We start from the raw sequence: 22,479 nt of genomic DNA, 5'->3' as shown, positions 1-22,479 counted from the left end.
AAAAGAAATCTGATAATAATTTGAAAATAATTTGAAAATATAAGAGAAGCATTGAAACGCAAATTAGCATACCAAACAGAATTCACTTCTGATAAGGTCCTGTGGGTGGACTGAGCTGGGGCTGGGGCTGGGGAGCTTGCTTGGATGCAAGGTCGGGTGGAAAGCTGCCCTCCTGCAGATGCTTTTTGGTTTCACTTACAGCTTGGGTTTAGATTTAGTGTTTGTCCAGCTGGTGGTCCTGGTGTAGGGGACAGACACCTTCCTGTTCTCCATCCTCTTCTCCAGACCCTTGAACCACATTTTCTACCTGGAGGTTGGGTTCAGAACACGGAACCTTGCCCTACGTCTGTCAGACCATCACTCTGTTTCCATTCCTGATGTTCCTACAGAGGTTGTGCCAGTCTCTGGGTCATCTCCCTCCTAACCCAACCCACCTCTGTGTTCTCCATCCATCTGCCTGCCCATCCCTCCATCCAGAGGGGGGACATTTTGATGATAAAATGTGCTGTACCTGGAGCACCTCCAGGCGAGCACTGAGAGCTCTGGGACAGATCTCTTCATTTTGTTCTGCTTTCTTTCCCATGTGGTGAAGGAGAAAACAGCTCTGGTCGCCTTCATGTACCACGTTATCTGAGGAGAGGCTGGTGGTCACCAGGAGCTGTGTCACAGCAGTGTCCAGGCTTGATGTTTCCTGCTGATAAATAGACTGTAGGGGAGACTTTATTTTTTAAAATAATTTTATTATTGGTTTGGGGTTGGAAGTGTCAGCAACAGCCAAACCAGGAGACCAGAAGGAATGTGGTGGGACAGCAGAGGTGGACGGGGCCTCACTGGGGCTATGGTTTGGTGGTGAGGGAAGGATGAGTTCTGCTGGGTTTTGTGGGGAAGAAAGGTTTGAGCAAGCTTTGAAATGCAAATCAAAGCATTTTGGTGACTGGCTGAGGAGTTAGAGGCAGCTGAGAGGTTGGAACGGGCAAAGCCATGCAGAGATGTCTCCATCACCCCTCTCCATCACCCTGGAGACAGGGAGTGGGTGACACAAGCTCTAAACCCAACTTTACCTTTTTACTTCACCCCTTAGTCCTTCTCAAATGTCACCAGAGAAGATGGTGCCTTTGGTGGACCTTTCTGATGAGAAGACCCTCCAGATTTATCATCTCCCATGCTTGGTGTTGCTGGCAACAGGTCCCAGTGCTGGATGTGCCTTTGAGCAATGTCTTGTTGGGCTCTAAACATAAGAAGTGAGGTCTAGAAGCAAGACTTGTGAGGGACTCCAGCTCCGATCTCCATGTGGTGGAGGATTAAGGACCCACGAGGCCTTCAGAGACCCACACAAAGTGCTGACAATCAGAGGCAAAACACCTTTTCAATTAATGCACCATTTGAATTAATTTATGCCCAAGAGCCACTATGATGTTGAGAGCTGGAGCAAACTCTCCTCCTGCAACTGGCTCGGGCAGTGGGTTTTGGCCAAGGGCTGTGTCTCTGAGGCTGCAGGTGAAGAAATTGTGTTCCCAGGGCTCTGGAGAGGTGCTTCTGGAGGTTGGAGATGCAGTGCAGGTGGCTTTGAGCCAAGGGATGTCGTCTTGGGGCAATTTCTCTCAGTCACAACCTCTAGAAACTGGCAGTTCACTGTGGTCATTGCCACGGATTCTCCAGAGCATTTCTCTGGTCTCACAACAGGGAGGGAGAAAGAAGCTTGTGAGGGAAGCCCAGGGGATCTCCAGAGGTAGATCCATCCTTTGCCTGCTAAAAACCAGCCTGGGAGCTCCACTGCATTTGCTTGATGAAACCAACCGTGGAGCTCCACTGGCAGGAGCTCAGAGACGTGGCGAGCGTGGAGCTGAGGCTTGTAGAACCCCCGTCTGGCCAAGGAGCAGTGGGAGACGGGTCTTCAGCCCAGTCTCCTCTGAGCTTCCATGGGTGGAGAGGGGTCCGCGTGGTCCCGTGCGCATCCTCCCCTGGTCCAGACCCTCCCAGCCCCGTGTCTCCTCCCCGTTTGCTGCACAATCCCTGGGTTCAGTCCCTGCGCTGCGTCCCCAGGGGAGCTGGATTCACCTGCTTGGGATCCCTCCTTCCCTGGTGGGTCAGACCCCCTCTGTGGGGCAGGCATGGAGATGGTGAACTCCAGGGAGAAGCATCTGAAGCCAATGGAGTGCACCCGCTGGAAAATCAACAGAAAGATTCCTCTTTCTCCCCTTTCTCTCCTCTCCTGCCCGTTTCTATTGTGGGCCGCTCACTTTGGGTTTCCTTTTCCAATCTCCAGTTGTATTTCCTGCTCTGGGATGGTTCTCTGCTCTGGTAACCCAAGGGTAGAAAGTGACTGGGGGGGGCTTAGGCTTGATGTTGGGGAGACCATGGCATCAGAGGCCTATTGTCAACAGCTGCCCAGAGCTTGGGGTGCTCACAGGATGACCATTAATTTCTAAGAATTCTCCCACAGGGACTGTGCAGCCCAGAGAAGAGAAGGCTCAGGGGAATCTTCTCAAAGCATCTCAACAGCTGAAGGGAGGGTGCAAAGGTGACAGAGAGCCAGGCTCTTGCCAGTGGTGCTGGTGACAGGACAAGATGCCATGGGCACAAACAGAAACACAGAAGATTCCCTCTGAACATCAGGAAATGCTTTATTACTGTGAAGGTGACCAAGCACAAGTTTCCAAGAGAGTCTCCATCCTGGGAGATAGTCAAAAGCCAACTGGACATCTATGGTGGCTTGACCTTGGCTGGACACCAGGTTCTTACCAGGTTGCTCTATCATTCTTCCTCTTCAACAAAACCCAAAACAACAAAGTATAAGAAAAAGGACCAGTAAATTTTTCTGAAAACACACCTTCCAGAAGAAGTATTTATTCCATGTTGCCACGAAAAAAAAAAAAAAGTTTTTTCTTGAGCCCCTAAAATTTGCCTCAATAGCTTTTTCATTCTGATGCATAGTTTAAAAGCTGTCAGAGCTGGTCACTCTACTACATCTGTCCCTTCCTACCTCAGCTGTGTTCAGGAGATACAAACAAGGCAGCAGGTTGATCACATCTCCATCTCATCCCTGGCTGTACATTCTAGACCTTCACAATGCAGAGTGATCTATTCATCATCATCATCAAACCTCTACACTATGTTCAGTGGCTCAGTGTCAGGCTTTGCAGCAGCTGAGCCTGTGGAGAAGAAGGGAAGGAGTTTCCCTTCCCCGCTGCTGCCATCAGCAATGGTGAAAGTGTGCAGAGCTGCTTTCTTACGGACATTGTAAAATGACAGCTGCTTGGATGAGATGTCCAGGAAGATCCCAATCTCTGGCACCTTCCCACCCACACTCAAACGGGTCCAAGGCTCTGTGTAGGCCCAATACTCTCGCCCATCTGTACACCCCATGACCCAGAAGCCATTCTTGGGGGACAGAGTCAATGTCCCTTTGCGAGTCACAGATTCCCGGGCAATACCCAAGGCCCAGCTGCTTCTCTTGCCAACATCCACTTCCCAGTAGTGTCTCCCAGATGTGTATCCTTCCTTTGCCAGCACAAACGTGTGGGAATCAAATCTCTTCTCATTCCTGGACACCTTCTTGATGGTACCAGTATCTTTCACACTCTTCCCATTGTTAAAGATTTCCAGTCTGGGGTGGGCAGTGTCAGGATCCAGGGTGACATCCACTGCAATGATCAAGTTACTTCAGTAGTCAAAAGCATCATAGTAACCTTTGTGGTGGAACTTTCTGTTAGGTTTTGCCTCCCGTTGCTTCCCCTCCCGTCCTCCTTCTCCACTCTGATGCAGTCACTACTGCCCTGGATAACTGCTGTCCCAAAACTCCCATTTCCTTCGTCTCTCATCTATGGAACATTGAGAGTGTGGTCAGCACACACCAAATGCAAAGCGACTCAAAGACACCCCCTCTAAAATGTCATGTGGCATCAAGGAGGATTGTAAGGGAGGTGAACAGAGGGTGAGAAGCGTGCCTTCAAATGGTGAAGTTTCTTGTGCAGCAAGTGAAGAAGGGAAAGAATAAGGAACAATTCCTGCTCCTGAGAAGCCATCTGAACAAGGATCTGAACACCCATTGCTTGTGAAGGAGGAATATATTGTCTAGAGCTGCATTCAGGCTGCAGGAGATGGCATTCAGCACAGGTCCCTTTCTTACCTTTGTGTCGTTGTGTCTTCAGAAGTTCTGTAGGGAGGTGAAAAAAGGAGACATTGAGTGGTTTTAACAAGGAGACCACAACTCCAGTGAGCTCACACCCAGTCTATAAGGCTGGCAGAGGAACATGCTCTTCTGCCATAACAGGTCTTTAGTACAGGTCAGAAAGCACCTCCAAGGACGAAAAGCCAGCGGGACACTTGAGTGATGGGTCTCAGAGAAGCATGTTAAACACACCATGAACACACCATGGTCCCTCGTAGGAAAGAGAGCAGACCCCTAAAAAGGCCAAAACCTCATGTCTGCAGAGGTATCCCACAGCTGTCATGAAAGGGAAAATCCCAGTGTCTTCCAGACACTTGACAATACCTCATTGCAAAACTGCTTCATAACCCCATTGCTGTACATTTTCAGGGAATGGATTCCTTCCTGTCCAGAATTTATCCCATGGCCTAATTCCTATCCCTTTGGTCTAATTATGTCTCTGCCACAAAGGTGTTCCTCAACATGAAATGATGTTTTCCAACAAAATGGAGTGATGTGAGAGCACTTTGCTGAGCTGAGGAAGTTCTCAAAGGATATCTCAGCAGTTGTGCATTTTGTAAAGAGCGTCAGAAGACAACGTCACTTACTCTTTCCTATCAGTGATTGGTATGTAATGACAAAGAGAAGAGGGATTAAAACCAGAATCATAGGCATTTCTAGAAGACGTCCTTAAAAAGCAAGGATGATCTTCTGATCTCTCTTTAAAAGAAAAGGCCCATGGTCACTAAAAGCCATGAAACAGAGCTGGGGAGGGTGAGACTAGACATGTGGGGAACATATCCTTGGCAAGGGTGGAATCCCACTTTGAAGTATGGGCTCATGTACCCAAATCCATGATTTACCCCTCTGTGCTCCCGATGGAGGCAATGGGCCAGACCAGTGGGCCCGGGAAAAAGAAAGTGGGAAAGAGAGAGAGCGGGAGGCAAGCAGCAGGCTGTGACTCTTGCTGGCAGGGAGGAGGGATGAGCACAGGGACAGGGAGCACTCCCCATTCCCACCACAAAGTCTAAAAACATGCAGCCACCCACTCAACAATCAGCACTCACACAATTTCTTTTGCAGTTGTCCTGAAAAGGAAAGGAAAAAAGCAGTTTAGATGGGCAGAAGGATGATGCATTGCCTGAAGCCCCAGGGAAGGTGTTTTTTGCTGGAGCTGGGATTCTCTTGCAAAGTGCGTTCCTGGACTAGTGCAAGTGTGTGTGAGGGCAAGCCCTGTCCCTGGAAACCTTGAAGGTGCTCACAACCCATGACTCTGTCCTCACGGAAAATAATGTTTATCCACCCCAGTGGTCTGTCTTCCTTTCCTTCTTCTTTACAATTTGTCTTTTATTCCCACATGACCACTTTTCAGGAGCAAGCCCTTCATGCAGATTCCAGTCACACCTGAAGGCCTCAGCTGGGTGCCCTGCACATGGGCACCTGCTGCAGAGACCCCAAGGACACCACACTCATGGCTCACATGGAAACACCCTTCTCCCTCTGACACCACCATGTCCCTCTTGGAAAGAGAAGAGCCTCTCCTTGCTGACTGGCAAGACCCAAGAGAACAAAGACCATTCACCGTTCTCCTCTTGCTCCTTAGCTACCAAAGGAAGGAGAAAAGACCAATTAGAAAAGAGAGATCATCAGGCTCAGTGCCCCGCCAGCTTCCAGAGCTGGTGGGGTTTGGCTGTGTCTGCCTTTCCTTTGCCTGACTTCGTGGTTACTTGCAGGAAAGGGCTCTGCCAAACGGGGACCGGATGGCATCTGCCCAGCATGGGCCTCTCAGAAGCTGCAAGTCCAAGTGTTACAGGAAATTCTACAAGAATGGCTAAGTGACATATGGAGAGAGATTTGAAAGCCACAGCTGGCATTGAATCCTCAGGTTTGGGCTGTCAAGTTTAGAAGAGATAGTGAGACTTTGGAGAGGCATTAGGGGAGAGCTCCACATCTCTGCAGGAGAGTGCAGGTTCTGTTCTGCCTGCCCTATCCGGAGAGGCCCTTCCAGGGCCTCTTCCAGGTTGTCAAAAGGAGAGGAAGGAACTATCTCCAAGGAGCCTGTAGCTCCAGGAAGGGCAGAGCCCGGGAGGATGGTGAGAACAATTGGTAGATGGCAGGAGACTCTGATTGGGGAAACATTGCCTGAAAATGCAGCTGTGCAGGGAGAGGCTACACACATGCGTAACAATAGCCTAGACAAGGCTGAAATCCATCTTCAGAGAGCAGCGAGGCACAGGCACCCTTTGGAGAGACACCTGTGCTGGGAGAGACACAGCCCTTGGAGGTCCCTGGTCCTGGGTTGCCTGTGCCCAGGTGGAACAGCAGGCATTGCTCCTAAACGTGCCACAAACAACCCAATGTCACACTGGCCGTCACGCGAGCTCCCTTCCCACCGCCTTTTCCGTGAGCCTGAGAGGGCAGGACTCTCCATACAGCCATGGACCAAGCCACATCCCTGCACATCATTCCCTCAGCTCTTACAAAGCATTCCTTAACAGCACAGAAGCTTCCCCTGCACAAGGTGGTGGTCTGAGCTGAGTGCATATTTGAAAGACATCTCAGCAGCTGGGTGTGTTCTCAGCCGCGTCAGAAAGGAAAGGCCACTTACTGTGTTCTCTCTCCAGTCGCTCTGTAATGACAAAGAACACAGGAAAGAAATGAAAGGCATTTGCATTTGCTTGGGATTCCCGTCTGAAGAATGGAGGCCCTTCTGCCCTCCCTCTGCAGAGGCCCATGGACACCACAGTCTCCCTCTTGCAAAAAACATCTCTTTTGGGAAGGGGATTTCTTAGGAAGACAAGAGAATTTACCATTTTCCTCCTGGAGGCGAACTAGAAGAGAAAAGACACAGGTGTTAGAAGAGAGAGGCTTTGGGGCTGCTGGCATGTTCTTGGGATTGGCTCACACAAAAGGCCCTTGTTTTTTCGTTGCCGTGGAGCATCAGGGATGCATGCCCTTCCACAAAGGATACTCCTCTGCCCTGCCTCTCAGGCACCCCACCAACTCCTTGGGACACTTTGGAGTCCCTCTCCTGCACACAGCAGTGCTTGGCTTGAGAGACGGGATCAAATGCCTTTTCCCCTGCGCGTAACTGTCAAAGGTCCCATGTGAGAGCAGTGGTGTCAGGTGGGGGCAGGAGGGCCCAGGGCAGAGAGGGAGGCAAACAGCAGGCTCTGTTTGAGGCATGAAGGGAGGAAGGCTGCCCCCAGGGACACAGAGCACTCCCCGTTCCCATCTGGCACTCGAGGGACAAGCAGCCACCCACACAGCAAGCAGCACTCACCTATCAGCTCTTGTAGTTGTGCTGCAAACGGAAAGAGAAAGTCAGTTTAGATGGGCAGAAGGAGGATGCATTGCCTGAAGCCCCAGGGAAGGTGTTTGCTGGAGCTGGGAGTTGCTTGCAAAGTGCATTCATGGACTAGTGCAAGTGTGTGTGAGGGCAAGCCCTGTCTTTCTTCCCTTCTTCTTGACATTTTGTCTTGTATTCCTAAATGACCACATTTCAGGAGCAAGTTCTTCAGGCAGATTCCAGCCACACCTGAAGGCCTCAGCGAGCTTGTCTGAACATGGGCACCTGCTGCAGAGACCCCAAGGACACCACACTCATGGCCCATGTCCCATCTGGCACTCGAGGGACAAGCAGCCACCCACACAGCAAGCAGCACTCACCTATCAGCTCTTGTAGTTGTGCTGCAAACGGAAAGAGAAAGTCAGTTTAGATGGGCAGAAGGAGGATGCATTGCCTGAAGCCCCAGGGAAGGTGTTTGCTGGAGCTGGGAGTTGCTTGCAAAGTGCATTCATGGACTAGTGCAAGTGTGTGTGAGGGCAAGCCCTGTCTTTCTTCCCTTCTTCTTGACATTTTGTCTTGTATTCCTAAATGACCACATTTCAGGAGCAAGTTCTTCAGGCAGATTCCAGCCACACCTGAAGGCCTCAGCGAGCTTGTCTGAACATGGGCACCTGCTGCAGAGACCCCAAGGACACCACACTCATGGCCCATGGGGAAACACCCTTCTCCCACACACACCACCATGTCCCCCTTGGAAAGAGCCTCTCCTTGCTGGCTGGCAAGACCCCAGAGAGCACAGACCACTCACCCTTCTCCTTCTGCTCCTCAGCTAGAAAAGGAAGGAGAAAAAACCAATTAGAAAAGAGAGATCGTCAGGCTCAGTGCCCCGCCGGCTTCCAGAGCTGGTGGGGTTTTGGCTGTGTCTGCCTTTCCTTTGCCTGACTTCATGGTTACTTGCAGGAAAGGGCTCTGCAAAATGAGGGCTGGATGCCATCTTCCCAGCATGGGCTCAAAGAAGCTGCAAGGCCAAGTGCTACAGGAAAGTCTAGAAGCATGGCCAGGTGACAAATGGAGAGAGATTTGGAGGCCACACCTGGCATTGAATCCTCAGGTTTGGGCGACCAACTTTACAGGAGATAGTGAGACATTGGAGAGGCATTAGGGGAGAGCTCCCCATCTTTGCAGGAGAGTGCAGGTCTCTTCTTCTTGCCCTATCCGGAGAGGCCAGGGGCTCCTTCCAGGTTGTCAAAAGGAGAGGAAGGAACTATCTCCAAGCAGCCTGTAGCTCCAGGTGTTTTCTGTACCTGGGGTTCTCTTGCGAAGTGCATTCATGGACTAGTGCAAGTGTGTGATTAGACCTCGGGTGCTGGTGGTTTGCAGCAGAACAAAGGAAACTTGTTAAAGCCACACACATGTTGGCTTCCCTTCACACTTTAAATCATAGTCCTTCATTCTGTTCATACTTTCTTCCTTCCTCCCTTCCTGCCTTCTTTTTTTTTCTCTTCCTCCCTTTCTTTCTCTCTTTTTCATACTTGACCTACTCTCTCCTTCACCCATTAGCTTTCTTCGAGGTTAAGCTCTTTAAGGAGACAGCAGCCACAACTGAGAACCTCAGTTTTGTGCTCTGATAATGGACATCTGCTTAAGGGACCCCAAGAACACTGCAGTCATAGTCTGAACGGAGAGGACAGCTACAAGTGTAAAATGCCAGTTTGAAGGATGTGACCCACTATCAAAGGGTATGGCTCCCCAAACTGTGTTCCTCTGGAAGCCGATTTGTCTTTCCTTGGGAAACTCTCTTTTGATGTCTTTGCCTCTCTTTGTTGAAAGGCTCTTGGGAGTTTGGCTGGAAAGGAATAGGGATGTGGAAGCTCATGGGACAGACTCTTTAACAGGGAGGAATTACCAAGAAATGCAGCTTGGGGAGCATTAAGATTAGTCACCAGTTTGGGGGACCAAATGTGTAATACTTCCACATTCTCAAAGTATCATAACATCTCTGAATGAAATGTAAGGCAGCCTTAATGAGTTGCCCTTCTTCCCAAACATTCTCCTTCACCATATCTTCTAGCTATCACATCATCTGTTTTAAAGGTATCCTTCCATATTGAAAGAGGGGTGAATTGCAAGGAGAAATGAGCACTTACCATCAGCTAATAATGAGCGTCCTGCAAGAAAAAAGGCATTTTAAAATATCAATTCCTGTGACATTCAACTGAAAAATAAGCAGACTTCAGTACTATCAGGAAGAACTCAGCCAACCTGTGACGGGCAGCAGAGTCTTCTCAATCCCAGCCTGCACCTAGATGGGTGCTGGCCACCCACACCGCTCCCTTCCCCACAACTGCTGTTGCACTCTCCCTGTGGCCATTACTTCCCAATGCCTACAGATTCATGTCTGTGCGTGAACTCTCTGCCCTGACATACCTCGTCCCTCATGTTTCTCCTGCTGAAAGGGCCAAAGTCAATGGAGGGATGGTGGACAAAGACACATGACATACATGTAAGCTGGGAACTAATATGGTCCAGCTGGAGTGATTCTGTCATGTGAGAAGCACCATCCTTGGAGGAGAACCCAGGGAGAGCCAAGTAGGTTCGCACTGACTCTGGCCATGCAAAAACATCCAGCAGCGCAGTTGGGAACAACAGAGGGGCATCATTCCCATCTAAACCTCAGTGCCATCTAAGTTCCAATATTTCAAATAAGTTTTTTTTCGTTAGCATTTTGCTTAGCACATATTACCTTCTTCCATAGTTCTGGAGCCAAATGAAAGAGAGAACAAAGCAGAACTGATCAGAAATGATGAGTCCATTTTCTGGGGCTGTACTCACCAAAGCCTAATTGTCAGTACATTGAAGATCCTTCAAGTTCAGACAAAATGTTTGCTGTTCACAGCATAGAGCAGGGGCTCTGTGCTGGAGGGAATTTGTGCCCAGCTTGTACAAATCTCTGGGACAAAACCAAAAGTGGAGGTGGTTTTAATGTAGCCCGTCCAACAAAACTGGTGGTTTCCTAAACCTGGGTGAGGATACTTGTGAAAATGGAGACATGTCAAAGGCAAGAGCAACCAATGTATGTGGCAGCGTAAGGGAGGATGTGTAAGACAGCAGGGGAGTCAGAGCCCGTCCTCTGCCTCCTGTCATGGGTTCCCTGAGTATTGCACTTGGCTCCAGCTCATGTTCCAGAAGGGCACGAGGCTGCTGTCAGCCCTCTGTCATGTCTGCCGTGGATGGCTTTGATGTTTGAGGGCATGGACCTTGCTGAGAATAGCTGATCACTGCATTCTTGTTTGATTTGAATGAACTATGAAATGCAAGAGAATTCCACTAATATCTTACCTTTCTGTTTCAGCTTCCTGATACGCCAGGATACCGCCAGTGACACTCTGTTATATAAAGCTGCCAGAACTGTGTGTAAAATGGATGACAAAGACCAACCTGCATTTTTTCAAAAAAATTTTATTTAATATATCATTGAAGTAGCATTAAGTAGATCATTAAGTCTCTAAGGTGGCTCCACCAAAAATTCTTTTTTTCAATAGGATCATAAATTCCTGTCTTTGTCCCAAAGGACCCCACAAATCAGGAGACTGCAGGCATATACAGCATTTTTGATGCAAAAATTGAACATTTCACTCCATGAGTAACTACCTGGGAGAAGGTTTTCTACTTCACCCTTCACTGAGGAGTTTACTCAGCATATAGGATCACCTTCCTTCACCAGAAGAGCTGCTCACCTCAATGGAGACAGGATTGAGTGGGACAAAGGGAAGCCCAACAAGGCCAAGTCACAACACTGTGCTCATCCAAAGGCTGAACCAATCCTCCACCAGAGAATCCAAAGCCTCACCTTTCAGAGGTGCCCTGAGAGCCTCCTCTCACCCTGTCTAGACCCTACGCAGCATCCAGCAATGCCATGCTGGTAGACAATTATCTGCCCGAGGTACTGGAGGGACCCTGCAATGGGTGGATCAAGCAAGAGCTCACCCTTCCTCTCACTCCCCAAGCAGGACCTGAATGGCCAGCACAGTGAGACAGCCATGACAAATAAACATTGAGCTTGGGTTTGTCTTTGGCTAAGTTCCAATTAATTTCTGAAGCTATAAAAGAAGAAAAAGATGAGTGAGGGGAAACAGGACTCACAGATGGGCCACCTGGTCATTAGGGCCTGGGTTTGTCTTTGGCTAAGTTGCAATTAATTTCTGAAGCTATAAAAGAAGAAAAAGATGAGTGAGGGGAAACAGGATTCACAGATGTTCCACATGGTCATTAGGGCCCAACACCATATTTGCTTTGCCATTGCTTTCCCCTCAGGCTTCATCAGGCAGGAGAGGAAATGGTCAAGAGTCCTGGTACTGACCGAGGGCATCCCAAGCCTAGAGCCCATTATGGATTCATAGGGAGTCGATAAGACACCAGGACGGTGGGCCCAAACATGTGCAAGGGACATCCAAAGAAAATTGGCAGAAACCCCAAGCCTGGATTCTGATGCAAAACCATCCTTCATTCTATCAGACCCTTCCCTTGGGTCTCGGCTGTGTCCACAACACTTCTGAATGGAGAGTTTCACCACAGTGGTGGGGAGAAGTACCCAGGTGATAGAAGGCACCTCATCAGAGGCAGGAGGCCTAGAAAACTGTACCAGTTAATCCTCAAAGCCTTCAAAGTAGGTGTTGTCTCTTACCTTGTTGAGCCATGGTGCTCTGCTGTCCTGTTACCCCTTTAACAAAAAAATTGTTTGTTAGACCGTTTTCCTTCTTTACTTGGAAGTTGGGAAAAGGAGCTTCCTGAGCAACCAAAAGTTGAGCTGTGTGCCTGGATCAGAGCCAGGATCACCTCTTTTCAGTGTGACCCTCCTGCTGATGTTCATGTCCCCATGGAAAGTTGAGGAGTAGGAAAGGTGAGAGCTGGCAAGAGGACCTGCTCGCAAGCCCAACATCTACCTTCCCATGCCTCCATATCCCACCTAAGGAAGTACGTGAGGAAAGCATCAGGCAGATCCTTGCTGTTTTGAGCCCCAAGGGAAGTAATAAATCCCAAGTCTTCTTTCTTTTCCATATGGTGTGGACAGCATTTATACCACCTCCCCAATAATTCCTGTCTCCAAAAATGTATTCCTCTCCTTCCTCAGCAGGAATGCTCGCAGAGACGACAGGCAACACCACCTGCACTGAGCTCCAAGCAGCTGTGGCCTGATTGCTCACAGTGACCCAGGTCACATGGATCACTCCTTCCCACAGAGTTTTGTGGATTCCTGTTAGGTTGGTTGTACTAATGGCCACACACTGATGAGATCACTCTGTTGGACCATTATCTATTTCTTCAAGTGACATAAAGAGATTGTTTCTCTTTAGCCTGAAAAATGTCAGGAGACCACTTGAAAGAGGTTTTCTTACCTGATGCAAACAAGAACATACACGGGGAAAAGCTGAGGGAACAAAACAATCACATTCTTCTGTTCTGGAGCCAGATAGTCATCCTTTCTGATGTGCTGCAATGGAAGAGACAGAGAAAGGGGGTAGAACAAAATCCTCAGTGAGCCAAGTACCGCATCTCTCCTCTCTCCTTTAAACCTTGTGGTCTGTGTCATTCCCCAACATCCCATACCATCCCATGTGACATCAAAGGGAACCTGTGCCCATCTGACCCACTGGAGAAGAGAAGCACAGGAGGCTTCTTGTATCTTCTTCTGTGTAACTTAGGCACACAAAGTACACTCTGAGGAATCAAGCTTCTCATATTAACAATTCACACCAAAGACTACATGTTCAGAAACTGGCCAACGTTAAGGTAGTGTTTGGCTAGCTGCTGCTGTAGAGATAACTTCAACACAACATCTGATAGGGTCCCCTGCTCTGCTCCCATCACCACTCCTGATTTGTACAAGAAGGTCACTGTTGAAGCAGTATTTGGACTAGAGGCCTCTGCAGGATTCTGGAGTCTGCCCACCCCTTCCTTTGTCACTCGTATCTCCTCATGATAGACACGCTTTGACAGCAGCACAATGGGGCCCTCACACTGCATTTTATTTCCTGTGAAACATTGCAGTCAAAATGAGGAAAAAAAAAGGTCCACGTAAGGAAAACTCCACGAGTTTGTGATTTGCAGTCAGTGCAAAATGTCAGAGATAACCAGGCAGGGAAAACATGCTTTTGGAAAGAAAAAATGGAATAATTGGGCTGGAAGAGAAATTCTCGTCTGTGGGCAGGTTCTCTGACACTACCACAGTAATTATCCTTTCCATTGCTTCATCATAATTAATACAGCAACAAGTAAAAGGCTGAGAGCTGGGTGTTGGCCACAATCCTTTCAAGCCTTTGCAGCTGCATCCACAAGAGGGACCTGAAGTGCCATTCCGGAGCAAGGCAGCAGGTCCAATGGGGCAGCCTCCTGTCTCCACCCCTCTCCTTTGCCCCACCACAGGTGGTCAAGGACATTGCAGGCAGCCATTTCAGGCAGCTGGACCCAGCCCTGAACAGTTTCCTCTCTGCCCAATCAGCTTCCTAAACTAGCTGAGAGCATGAATGCATGATTGTTAATGGTTGCTGGTGCTCACTGCCTCCCGCTGGAGGTTGGATTGGTCCATGGAAGCTGCAGGGAAGGTTGGGATGAAGCGTTGCAGGAAGGGACTGTGTGATGTGGCCACCCTCAGCGCCACAGCACTGTTGCTGCCAGCATTTACTGAGTGGCCAAACAGCACTGAAAATGGCCTTGTGAGGGATGGTAGGGGGACTCCACTTCTTACACACCTCCAACTAGATTCTGTGCCACCCTCTGAGCTCTGTCTTTCAAACAGATTTTAATCTGTCCATTCCTCTAATCCACACTTCCTAAATTTACCTATGAGGATGCTGTGGGAGACTGTGTCAAAAGCCTTGCTGAAGTCAAGGTAGTCAACATCCACTGCCCTCCCCTCATCTAACCAACCAGTCATACCATCATAAAAGGCTATCAGACTAGTCAGACATGACTTCCCCTTGGTGAATCCCTGTTGACTACTTCTGATAGCTTTCTTTTCCTCCAGATGCTTCTGAGATGACGCCCAGAACATGTCGTTCCATCACCTTTCCAGGGATGGAGGTGAGGTTGACCAGCCTGTAGTTTCCCCGGTTGTCCTTCTTGCCCTTTTTGAAGACAGGGATGACACTGGCTTTCCTCCAGTCCTCAGGCACCTCACCTGTTCTCCAGGACGTTTTGAAGATGATGGAGAGTGGCTCAGCAATGACTTCTGCCAGCTCTTTCAGCTCTTGTGGGTACATCCCATCAGGACCCATGGACTTGTGGGTATCCAGTTCACTTAAGTGCTCCTTAACTTGGTTGTCCTGCACCAACGGAAGGGCTTCCTTTGTCCAGTCTTCTCTGGTGATTTCAAATTCTTTGGCTCCTGAGGGCTGGCCTGAGCAGTAAAGGCTGAAGCAAAGAAAGCCTTTAGCAACTCCACCTTCTCTTCATCCTCCGTCACCATGGCACCCATCTCATTCAACAGTGGCCCCATATTTTCTCTTGTGTTCCTTTTGCCTCCAGTAGAGTTGAAAAAACCCTTCTGGTTAATTTTGACATCCCTTGCTAATATTAATTCCAAGGAGGCCTTGGCTTTCCTCGTTTCATCCCTTCATACTCTACTGGCATTCTTATAGTCTTTCCAAGCAGTTAGTCCCTTCTTCCCCTCACTGTAAACCTCCTGCTTCCACTTGAGTTTTTTCAGAAGGTCCCTGCTAAACCATGCAGGTCTCCTGCTTCCCTTGCCTGTTTTCTTGGTCTTGGGGATTTCTTATGGAACAAAATTTGACAGGCCTTGGCCCTGCCCCTCTTGCCCTGGCTCGGGAGGGCCCGATCAGTCCTGGTGTGGCTTCTGACCTGGCAACACCATCTCACCCTGAACAGTGTCCCTTTCCTGAAAAAAACACAGTTCCTCAACTGCATTGAGAGTGGGGGAGCTGAGGGTGGCTTCTGTGTCACGTAGCGCAGATAGCTGGACAACTGAGCTTGGATCCCCCTCCACTGCTTATTTGGAGACACATCTGGAGAAGAATCAGAAGGTAGAAATGATAATGGGCATGGGGCATATTTTCAGGCACTGTAGAAGAAGAGTTGTGGTGGTAAAGATTTGGTTGCCACTGGGAGACACTCAGGCAGTGGCTGGGCTGCTGGTGAGGAAGGTGCATCTCTGTTTGCACATGGTTCCAGTGAAGAACCTTGAAGCTAGAACCCTTCTGCCATTCTATGGCAACCAGGAATGCCTCCATCAGAGAAATTAATCTCCCTTGTTCCTTATCCATTCTCCCCCGGTCATTCTTCACCTAAAGGACTGTGGAGGCAAACAGCATGCGGGCCCCGGAATCCTTTTGAGAGAAGGACCTCCAGCAGATCTCTCCCCAAATGCAAGTGTTGCAGACAGCTTTGCAGAACATGCAGGGGTCCACACAGCGGCACCTGGAGACCCTGAGAGCAGACATGGAGAACAGACATGGAGCTCACCTACAGACAAACAGTCCCGCTTGCGAGGCCTCTGCACCTCCTGAAGATGGAAGGGGTTGGTGAGACCTTTCTTGGCGAATAGCTAACGTACTTCCAGCAGTGAGACATGTCACTACAAAGGTGTTGAATGTGGCTTGTCATATTCCCTCTTCTCTCCCTTTTTTTTGAAGGGAGTGAGTATCACAGGCCCCTGTAACTCCAAGACGTGGGGAAGGTGTCCACCTCCAATTCTTGCTTCCATCTCTTTCCTTGTATCCACTCACATTCCTCTTGACCAAACCACTCCTCTTCTACAACCCAGTCCTGTTGGCAGAAAAGATGGAGAGGTGTGATTTCACCCTTCCGTCTTGCCCACCGGGCTTTTGAGAAGCCTTGAGGGCCTTCAGGAAGGGTCACAGGGCCTGTGCTCTTTCCCCATCCCTCCAGAACTCAAGCCACCAAAACAATCAACTGGAGGTGGAAGGATCTTCCCACTTCCCCAGAGCCCATGCACCCTTAGCGCCTGGGAGGTGCACGCCTGAGGGAGGGCAGGATTCGGGCAGGGGGAAAGGCCCAGAGTTAGAAATGAAGGGAGGAAGCCTGGTCTCAGCACCTGGGAAAGCTCTGCTCTCCTGCCCCTGACTCAGGAGTGCCCGATCCGTGCTGGTGTGGCTTCTGAACTTCCAGCAACATGTTTCCCTGGGCTCGGTTCCCTTCCTCAAACAAACAGCTCATGAACAGTTCATGCTCCAGTGTGCTCTGGGGCTGGGTCCTCCTGGGCAGGGAAACAAGTTCAGCTTCTTCTTGGTCCTTTCTAAGAGGAAAGGCCCACCTGTACATGGCTTTGATGAAGCGCCTTGAACTCCTCCCATTATACATCAAATCAGAGACGTCTCCTTCAAAAACGTCTCTCTTTCTTCCCGTCTGTTCTCCCTTGCCATCAGCATGGCATCTTCTTTTGACTCCTCCAGAATTCCTACCTATATTTTAGGTCTTGTTACAATCTTTGCTGCTAAAAGTCTGAGCATCCCAGTGGCCTCAGGCCTTGGCCTCTTTGGAGGATGGCACAGGGGCCTTTTGACCTGTTTTCCAATTTACAGAACAAGCATGTTGCTACAGGAGAACACGGTCTCTTTGGCCAGCAGCATGAGCTGTGTCTTAGCAAACTGGAGAGCAGCATGCCTTGACAAAACCACTTATTGCCTGCTTTTGTCCTTTCCCCACAGAGCTTTTCAAAATGCAACGCTACAAAGGTAAGCAAAAGGGAGATGATGCATGTGAGTACTCGGAGTCTGAATGTGGCCCTTGAAAACATATCTGACAAACTCAGAGAGCTGTTTGAAGAACAAACCCCTAAGAAGAAGGATTGTGTGATAGCTGTTTCCTTTGTTGTGTGCTGCCAAAGACCCTGCATATGTTTGACAGGAGCCATTTTAGCTGTGGGGAGCAGGGATGACCAGCTTGCATCGGCCACTCCAGCCCCCGGCTCCCACTCCTGGTGTTGCCCTCTTTGGCAATTCAGGAAAAGTGTTTTGAGCTAATGTTTCTTCACTGCAGGAGCAAGTTCTTCTTCTTTAAATCTGAGCTGAGCTACAGGAACTTAGTGCATGGCATTGCACCTTGCTGGAGTCCTGTCAGGTGTTTGTTAAGTACATTGATGAGCTGGGGAACGTGAGGAAATGAAACATTTTCTCATCCTTGTGGCAGTGAAGATCACTCTTCCATTCTAACCCATGTGAAGAAGAACCCTGGACTGGTGCTGTCCTAGTTATTGAGGAGAATCTATTTAAAGTTTGAAAATCATCTTCCAACTTTGCTAAGGAGTAATCATGACATATATTACATGTGAGCATCTGAACTGATTTACAGGTGGGTCTCAGATGCTGAGGGTTGATTCTCTCACTAGTTTCTTCTTCAGTTTCTGCAAGGGAGAACTTTGGCCATTTTGATTTTCTCTCAATAGTCTTGGACAACTCAATTGTGATTCTGGTGTTGCCCAAAGAGGAGCTGCCTGGTCAACTCCCAGACCATCCTCGCAGCAATTCAAAGATGGAGGCCGCTGGGGAACGTGAGGAAATGAAACATTTTCTCATCCTTGTGGCAGTGAAGATCACTCTTCCATTCTAACCCATGTGAAGAAGAACCCTGGACTGGTGCTGTCCTAGTTATTGAGGAGAATCTATTTAAAGTTTGAAAATCATCTTCCAACTTTGCTAAGGAGTAATCATGACATATATTACATGTGAGCATCTGAACTGATTTACAGGTGGGTCTCAGATGCTGAGGGTTGATTCTCTCACTAGTTTCTTCTTCAGTTTCTGCAAGGGAGAACTTTGGCCATTTTGATTTTCTCTCAATAGTCTTGGACAACTCAATTGTGATTCTGGTGTTGCCCAAAGAGGAGCTGCCTGGTCAACTCCCAGACCATCCTCGCAGCAATTCAAAGATGGAGGCCGAGGGCATTCAGCCCCACAGCCTCCTCCTTGGTCACGGAGGAGTCACAGGAGCATTAACTGAGGGCCTGTCTTTTGCTGCATGCAGGCTGGTCACTCACTAAGTTAGCAGCCCCAGGATGGGAATGAAAGGATGTGGGAGGTATGGGAAGGGAGAAGATAGAGGTCCCATGAGGCGAGAGGCTGCCCAGTGCATCCGAGTTTGGAGGTAAAGAGTAATGAGAGGTGGAGGGTGACACAAGAGAAAGCCTCAGAGAAGCAGACCTTGTCCTTTCTGCTCCTTATGGCATGACTTGATCATTTCAGGGGATGTCTCCCTGGATCCTGACATGGCCCACCCCAGACCAAAGATGGAGGCCGAGGGCATTCAGCCCCACAGCCTCCTCCTTGGTCACGGAGGAGTCACAGGAGCATTAACTGAGGGCCTGTCTTTTGCTGCATGCAGGCTGGTCACTCACTAAGTTAGCAGCCCCAGGATGGGAATGAAAGGATGTGGGAGGTATGGGAAGGGAGAAGATAGAGGTCCCATGAGGCGAGAGGCTGCCCAGTGCATCCGAGTTTGGAGGTAAAGAGTAATGAGAGGTGGAGGGTGACACAAGAGAAAGCCTCAGAGAAGCAGACCTTGTCCTTTCTGCTCCTTATGGCATGACTTGATCATTTCAGGGGATGTCTCCCTGGATCCTGACATGGCCCACCCCAGACTGGAACTCTGTGAGGATGGGAAAAGTGTGAAAGATACCAGCACCATCACGAAGGTGCCCAGGAATGAGAAGAGATTTGATTCCCACCTTTATGTGTTGGCAAAAGAAGGATACACATCTGGGAGACACTACTGGGAAGTGGATGTTGGCAAGAGAAGCAGCTGGGCCTTGGGTATTGCCCGGGAATCTGTGACTCGCAAAGGGACATTGACTCTGTCCCCCAAGAATGGCTTCTGGGTCATGGGGTCTACAGATGGGTGAGAGTATTGGGCCTTCACAGAGCCTTGGACCCATTTGAGTGTGGGTGGGAAGCTGCGAAAGATTAGGATCTTCCTGGACATCTCATCCAAGCAGCTGTCATTTTACAATGTCTGTAAGAAAGCAGCTCTGTACACTTTCACCATTGCTGATGGCAGCAGCCGGGAAGGGAAACTCCTTCCCTTCTTCTCCACAGGCTCAGCTGCTGCAAAGCCTGACACTGAGTCCCTGAAAATGGTGCAGGGGTTTGATGATGATGATTAGATCACTCTACATTGTGAAGGTCTAGAATGTACAGCCAGGGATCAGATGGAGATGTGATCAACCTGCTGCCTTGTTTGTATCTCCTGAACACAACTGAGACAGGAAGGGACAGATGGAATTTAGTGGCCAGCTCTGACAGGTTTTTAACTTTGTGTCAGCATGACAAAGCTTTTGAGGGAAATGTGAGGTGCTCAAGAAAAACAACATTTTTTTTTCACATTAACATGTAATAAATACTTCCTCTGGAAGGTGCGTTTTCATGAACTGTTACTGTCATGAACTCTTTTCATGAACTGTTCATTACTGTCCTCCTTCTTCTACTCTATAAATGGTGCAGGGGTTTGATGATGATGATTAGATCACTCTACATTGTGAAGGTCTAGAATGTACAGCCAGGGATCAGATGGAGATGTGATCAACCTGCTGCCTTGTTTGTATCTCCTGAACACAACTGAGACAGGAAGGGACAGATGGAATTTAGTGGCCAGCTCTGACAGGTTTTTAACTTTGTGTCAGCATGACAAAGCTTTTGAGGGAAATGTGAGGTGCTCAAGAAAAACAACATTTTTTTTTCACATTAACATGTAATAAATACTTCCTCTGGAAGGTGCGTTTTCATGAACTGTTACTGTCATGAACTCTTTTCATGAACTGTTCATTACTGTCCTCCTTCTTCTACTCTATGGTTTTGTTGAAGAGGGAGAATGATAGAGCAACCTGGCAGGCACCTGGTGCCCAGCCAAGGTCAACTCACCATAGGTATCCAGATGGTTTTTGAATTTCTCCCAGCATGGAGACTTTTGAAAACTTGTACTGGTGCTGGGTCAACTTCACAGTAATAAAGTGTTTCCTGAAGTTTAAAGGGAACCTTCTGTGTTTCTGTTTGTGCCCATTGCCTCTTGTCCTGTCACCAGCACCACTGACAAGATCCTTGCTCTGTCACCTTTGCACCCTCCCTTCACGTGTTGAGATACTTTGATAAGATTCCCCTGAGCCTTCTCTTCTCTAGGCTGGACAGTCCCCACTCACTCAACTTTTCCTCAGGTGAGAGATGCTCCAGTTCTTTAATCATCTTCCCTGAACTCTCTCCAGGATGTCCATGTCTCTCTTATACTGGGGAGCGCTCAAAAGCAGGTGTGACCCCTCCAGTGCTGAGGAGAGGGCAAGGATCACCTCTTGGGACCTGTGTTCAGCACTTCTCCCAATACAGCCTTGGATACCAATATCCCTGGGTAGCAAGGGCATGTCATTTAGCTTGGTGTCCACCAGAACCCTTAGGTTCTTTTCTGCCAAGCTCCTTTACAGCTGGGCGACCCACAGCACATGCTGGGTCTTGGATTTGTTCCCCCTCAGCTGTAGGACTCTTCAGTTTTCATGTTGAACTTCAGTATAGGCTCCTCTCTCCCCACGCCGCACAGGTACTGCCAGGAGCCTGCTCCAGGGTGGGATTCCCACGGGGTCACAGCCTCCTTCCAGCATTCACCTGCTCCAGTGTGGGGTCCTCCACAGCTTGTAGGAGGGTATCTGTTCCACAATTAAGCTCCATAGGCTGCAGCTGGATATCTGCTCCACCTGTAACCTCAATGGGCTGCTCTACCATTAAACTGCATCGGCTCCAGGAGAATATCTGCTCCACCATTAACCTCCATGGGCTGCAGCAGGGCAGCCTTCCTCACCATGGTCTTCACCACGGGCTGCAGGGGAATCTCTGCTCTGGTGCCCAGAACACCTCCTCCTCCTCCTTCTTCACTGACATTGCTTTCTACACAGCTGCTTCTCTCACCCCACTCTCTGGCTGTTGCTGATTAGTTTTTTCCCTCTCCTTAAGTATGTTATCACAGAGGTTTATTGCCCTCGCCCGACCTATTTGCTGGGAGGGTGGGGAGGGAGAGCGTGAGCAACCAGTGCTCAGCAACAGCCAAGACACTGATGTGTGGTCAATAAATGTTCAGCCACAAAAGCAAAGCAAAGGAACCCATGGGCTTCTGTGAAGAAAAAGAGCTCCATCCCAGCCCAAACCCAGTGCACATGGTCAAGAAACAATGTTTGCTTTTGAAAGACACAGAAAGATTCCTTTGATACCACTGCTTGGAAATCAGTTGCATTTTTACCATGGAGAGAAAGAGTCAAATGTGATTCACAATAGAGCTTTGTGAAATGTGTACAGTAAAGATTCCTGTGAAAACTGGGAAGGTACCTCATCCTCTGACAGAGAAGGTAAAACTGCTCTGCACACCAGTACCTTCCTTTGGTTGTGTCACTTGGTTTCAAGAAGGTCACTTCTCTCTTGAGTTCAGAAGAGCCTGCCCTTTCAATCTCAGGGTAGGATTCAGGGCACAGACCAACACAATTTGGCGTTCAAGCAGGGGGCCATAGCAACAAGCTTGTCATCATTTCAAAAGAGTTGGTGTGCCAAACTCCTACACATCTTTCAGATATCAGTGGGAATCTATCAAGCCACAAATGACGTTCATGTTTCAGTGAGACAATACAATTGTGTAGCTTTACACACTGGTCTCCAGTACCAGTTTTGATGGACTGTCTTCAAACTCCTCCTGCAAAGACACAGCGCAGACAGGACTCATCCCGGTGGCTCCCACATATTCCTGGTACAGTGATCACTGAGTAACCTGAGTATCCTTAGTATCCCAGAGTTACGTGCCATATATGGTAAGGGGATGGAAACTCTGACCAACCAGATCCCACACTCTGGTGAGGTTCACTGAAGTCAATGGAGTTGGACGCTGCTCTTCTTTCTCACCTGCACAAGACTTACACTCACCCCAACACATTATTGCACTTAAAAAATAATAAATATAAAAAATAATAAAATAGTGGAAAATCCATCAAACAAAACAAACCCCAAGATTTATTTCTTCTTAAAATCCTGATTATATGAATTACATA

At 48.8% G+C, this 22,479-nt stretch overlaps 2 protein-coding genes across 5 annotated transcripts; one reads left to right on the top strand and one right to left on the bottom strand.

The window, feature by feature from the left end:
* Positions 1 to 2,606: 2,606 nt before the first annotated feature.
* Positions 2,607 to 12,932, bottom strand: LOC106898933 (butyrophilin subfamily 1 member A1-like). 4 transcript variants are annotated; one of them, XM_014960539.1, is made up of 10 exons: positions 12,836 to 12,932; positions 12,124 to 12,159; positions 10,779 to 10,877; positions 9,587 to 9,607; positions 8,248 to 8,268; positions 7,820 to 7,840; positions 6,961 to 6,981; positions 6,759 to 6,779; positions 4,130 to 4,156; positions 2,607 to 3,644 (listed from the first exon to the last, which is right to left on the bottom strand). In XM_014960539.1, exons 1-10 carry the CDS (start codon positions 12,852 to 12,854, stop codon positions 3,106 to 3,108), a joined length of 825 nt encoding a protein of 274 aa, XP_014816025.1. In that variant the 5' UTR covers positions 12,855 to 12,932; the 3' UTR covers positions 2,607 to 3,105. The 4 variants fall into 4 exon arrangements, with proteins under 4 accessions (XP_014816025.1, XP_014816026.1, XP_014816027.1 ...); XM_014960540.1 differs by lacking the exon at positions 7,820 to 7,840 and adding an exon at positions 7,434 to 7,454; XM_014960541.1 differs by having other exon boundaries at positions 3,502 to 3,821.
* A 2,974-nt stretch (positions 12,933 to 15,906) lies between these two features.
* On the top strand, positions 15,907 to 19,572 carry LOC106898935 (butyrophilin subfamily 1 member A1-like). Its single transcript, XM_014960543.1, is given in 3 exon segments — positions 15,907 to 15,976; positions 17,123 to 17,149; positions 19,013 to 19,572. Coding segments are annotated over 3 exon segments (657 nt in total).
* Positions 19,573 to 22,479: the final 2,907 nt, after the last annotated feature.

Source organism: Calidris pugnax, unplaced genomic scaffold (assembly GCF_001431845.1).
Source record: "Calidris pugnax isolate Ruff unplaced genomic scaffold, ASM143184v1 scaffold574, whole genome shotgun sequence".
In the NCBI taxonomy this organism is placed as follows: Eukaryota; Metazoa; Chordata; class Aves; order Charadriiformes; family Scolopacidae; genus Calidris; species Calidris pugnax.
Note: the sequence above shows the minus strand (reverse complement) of the source record. Positions and strands in the feature narration are given on the sequence as shown.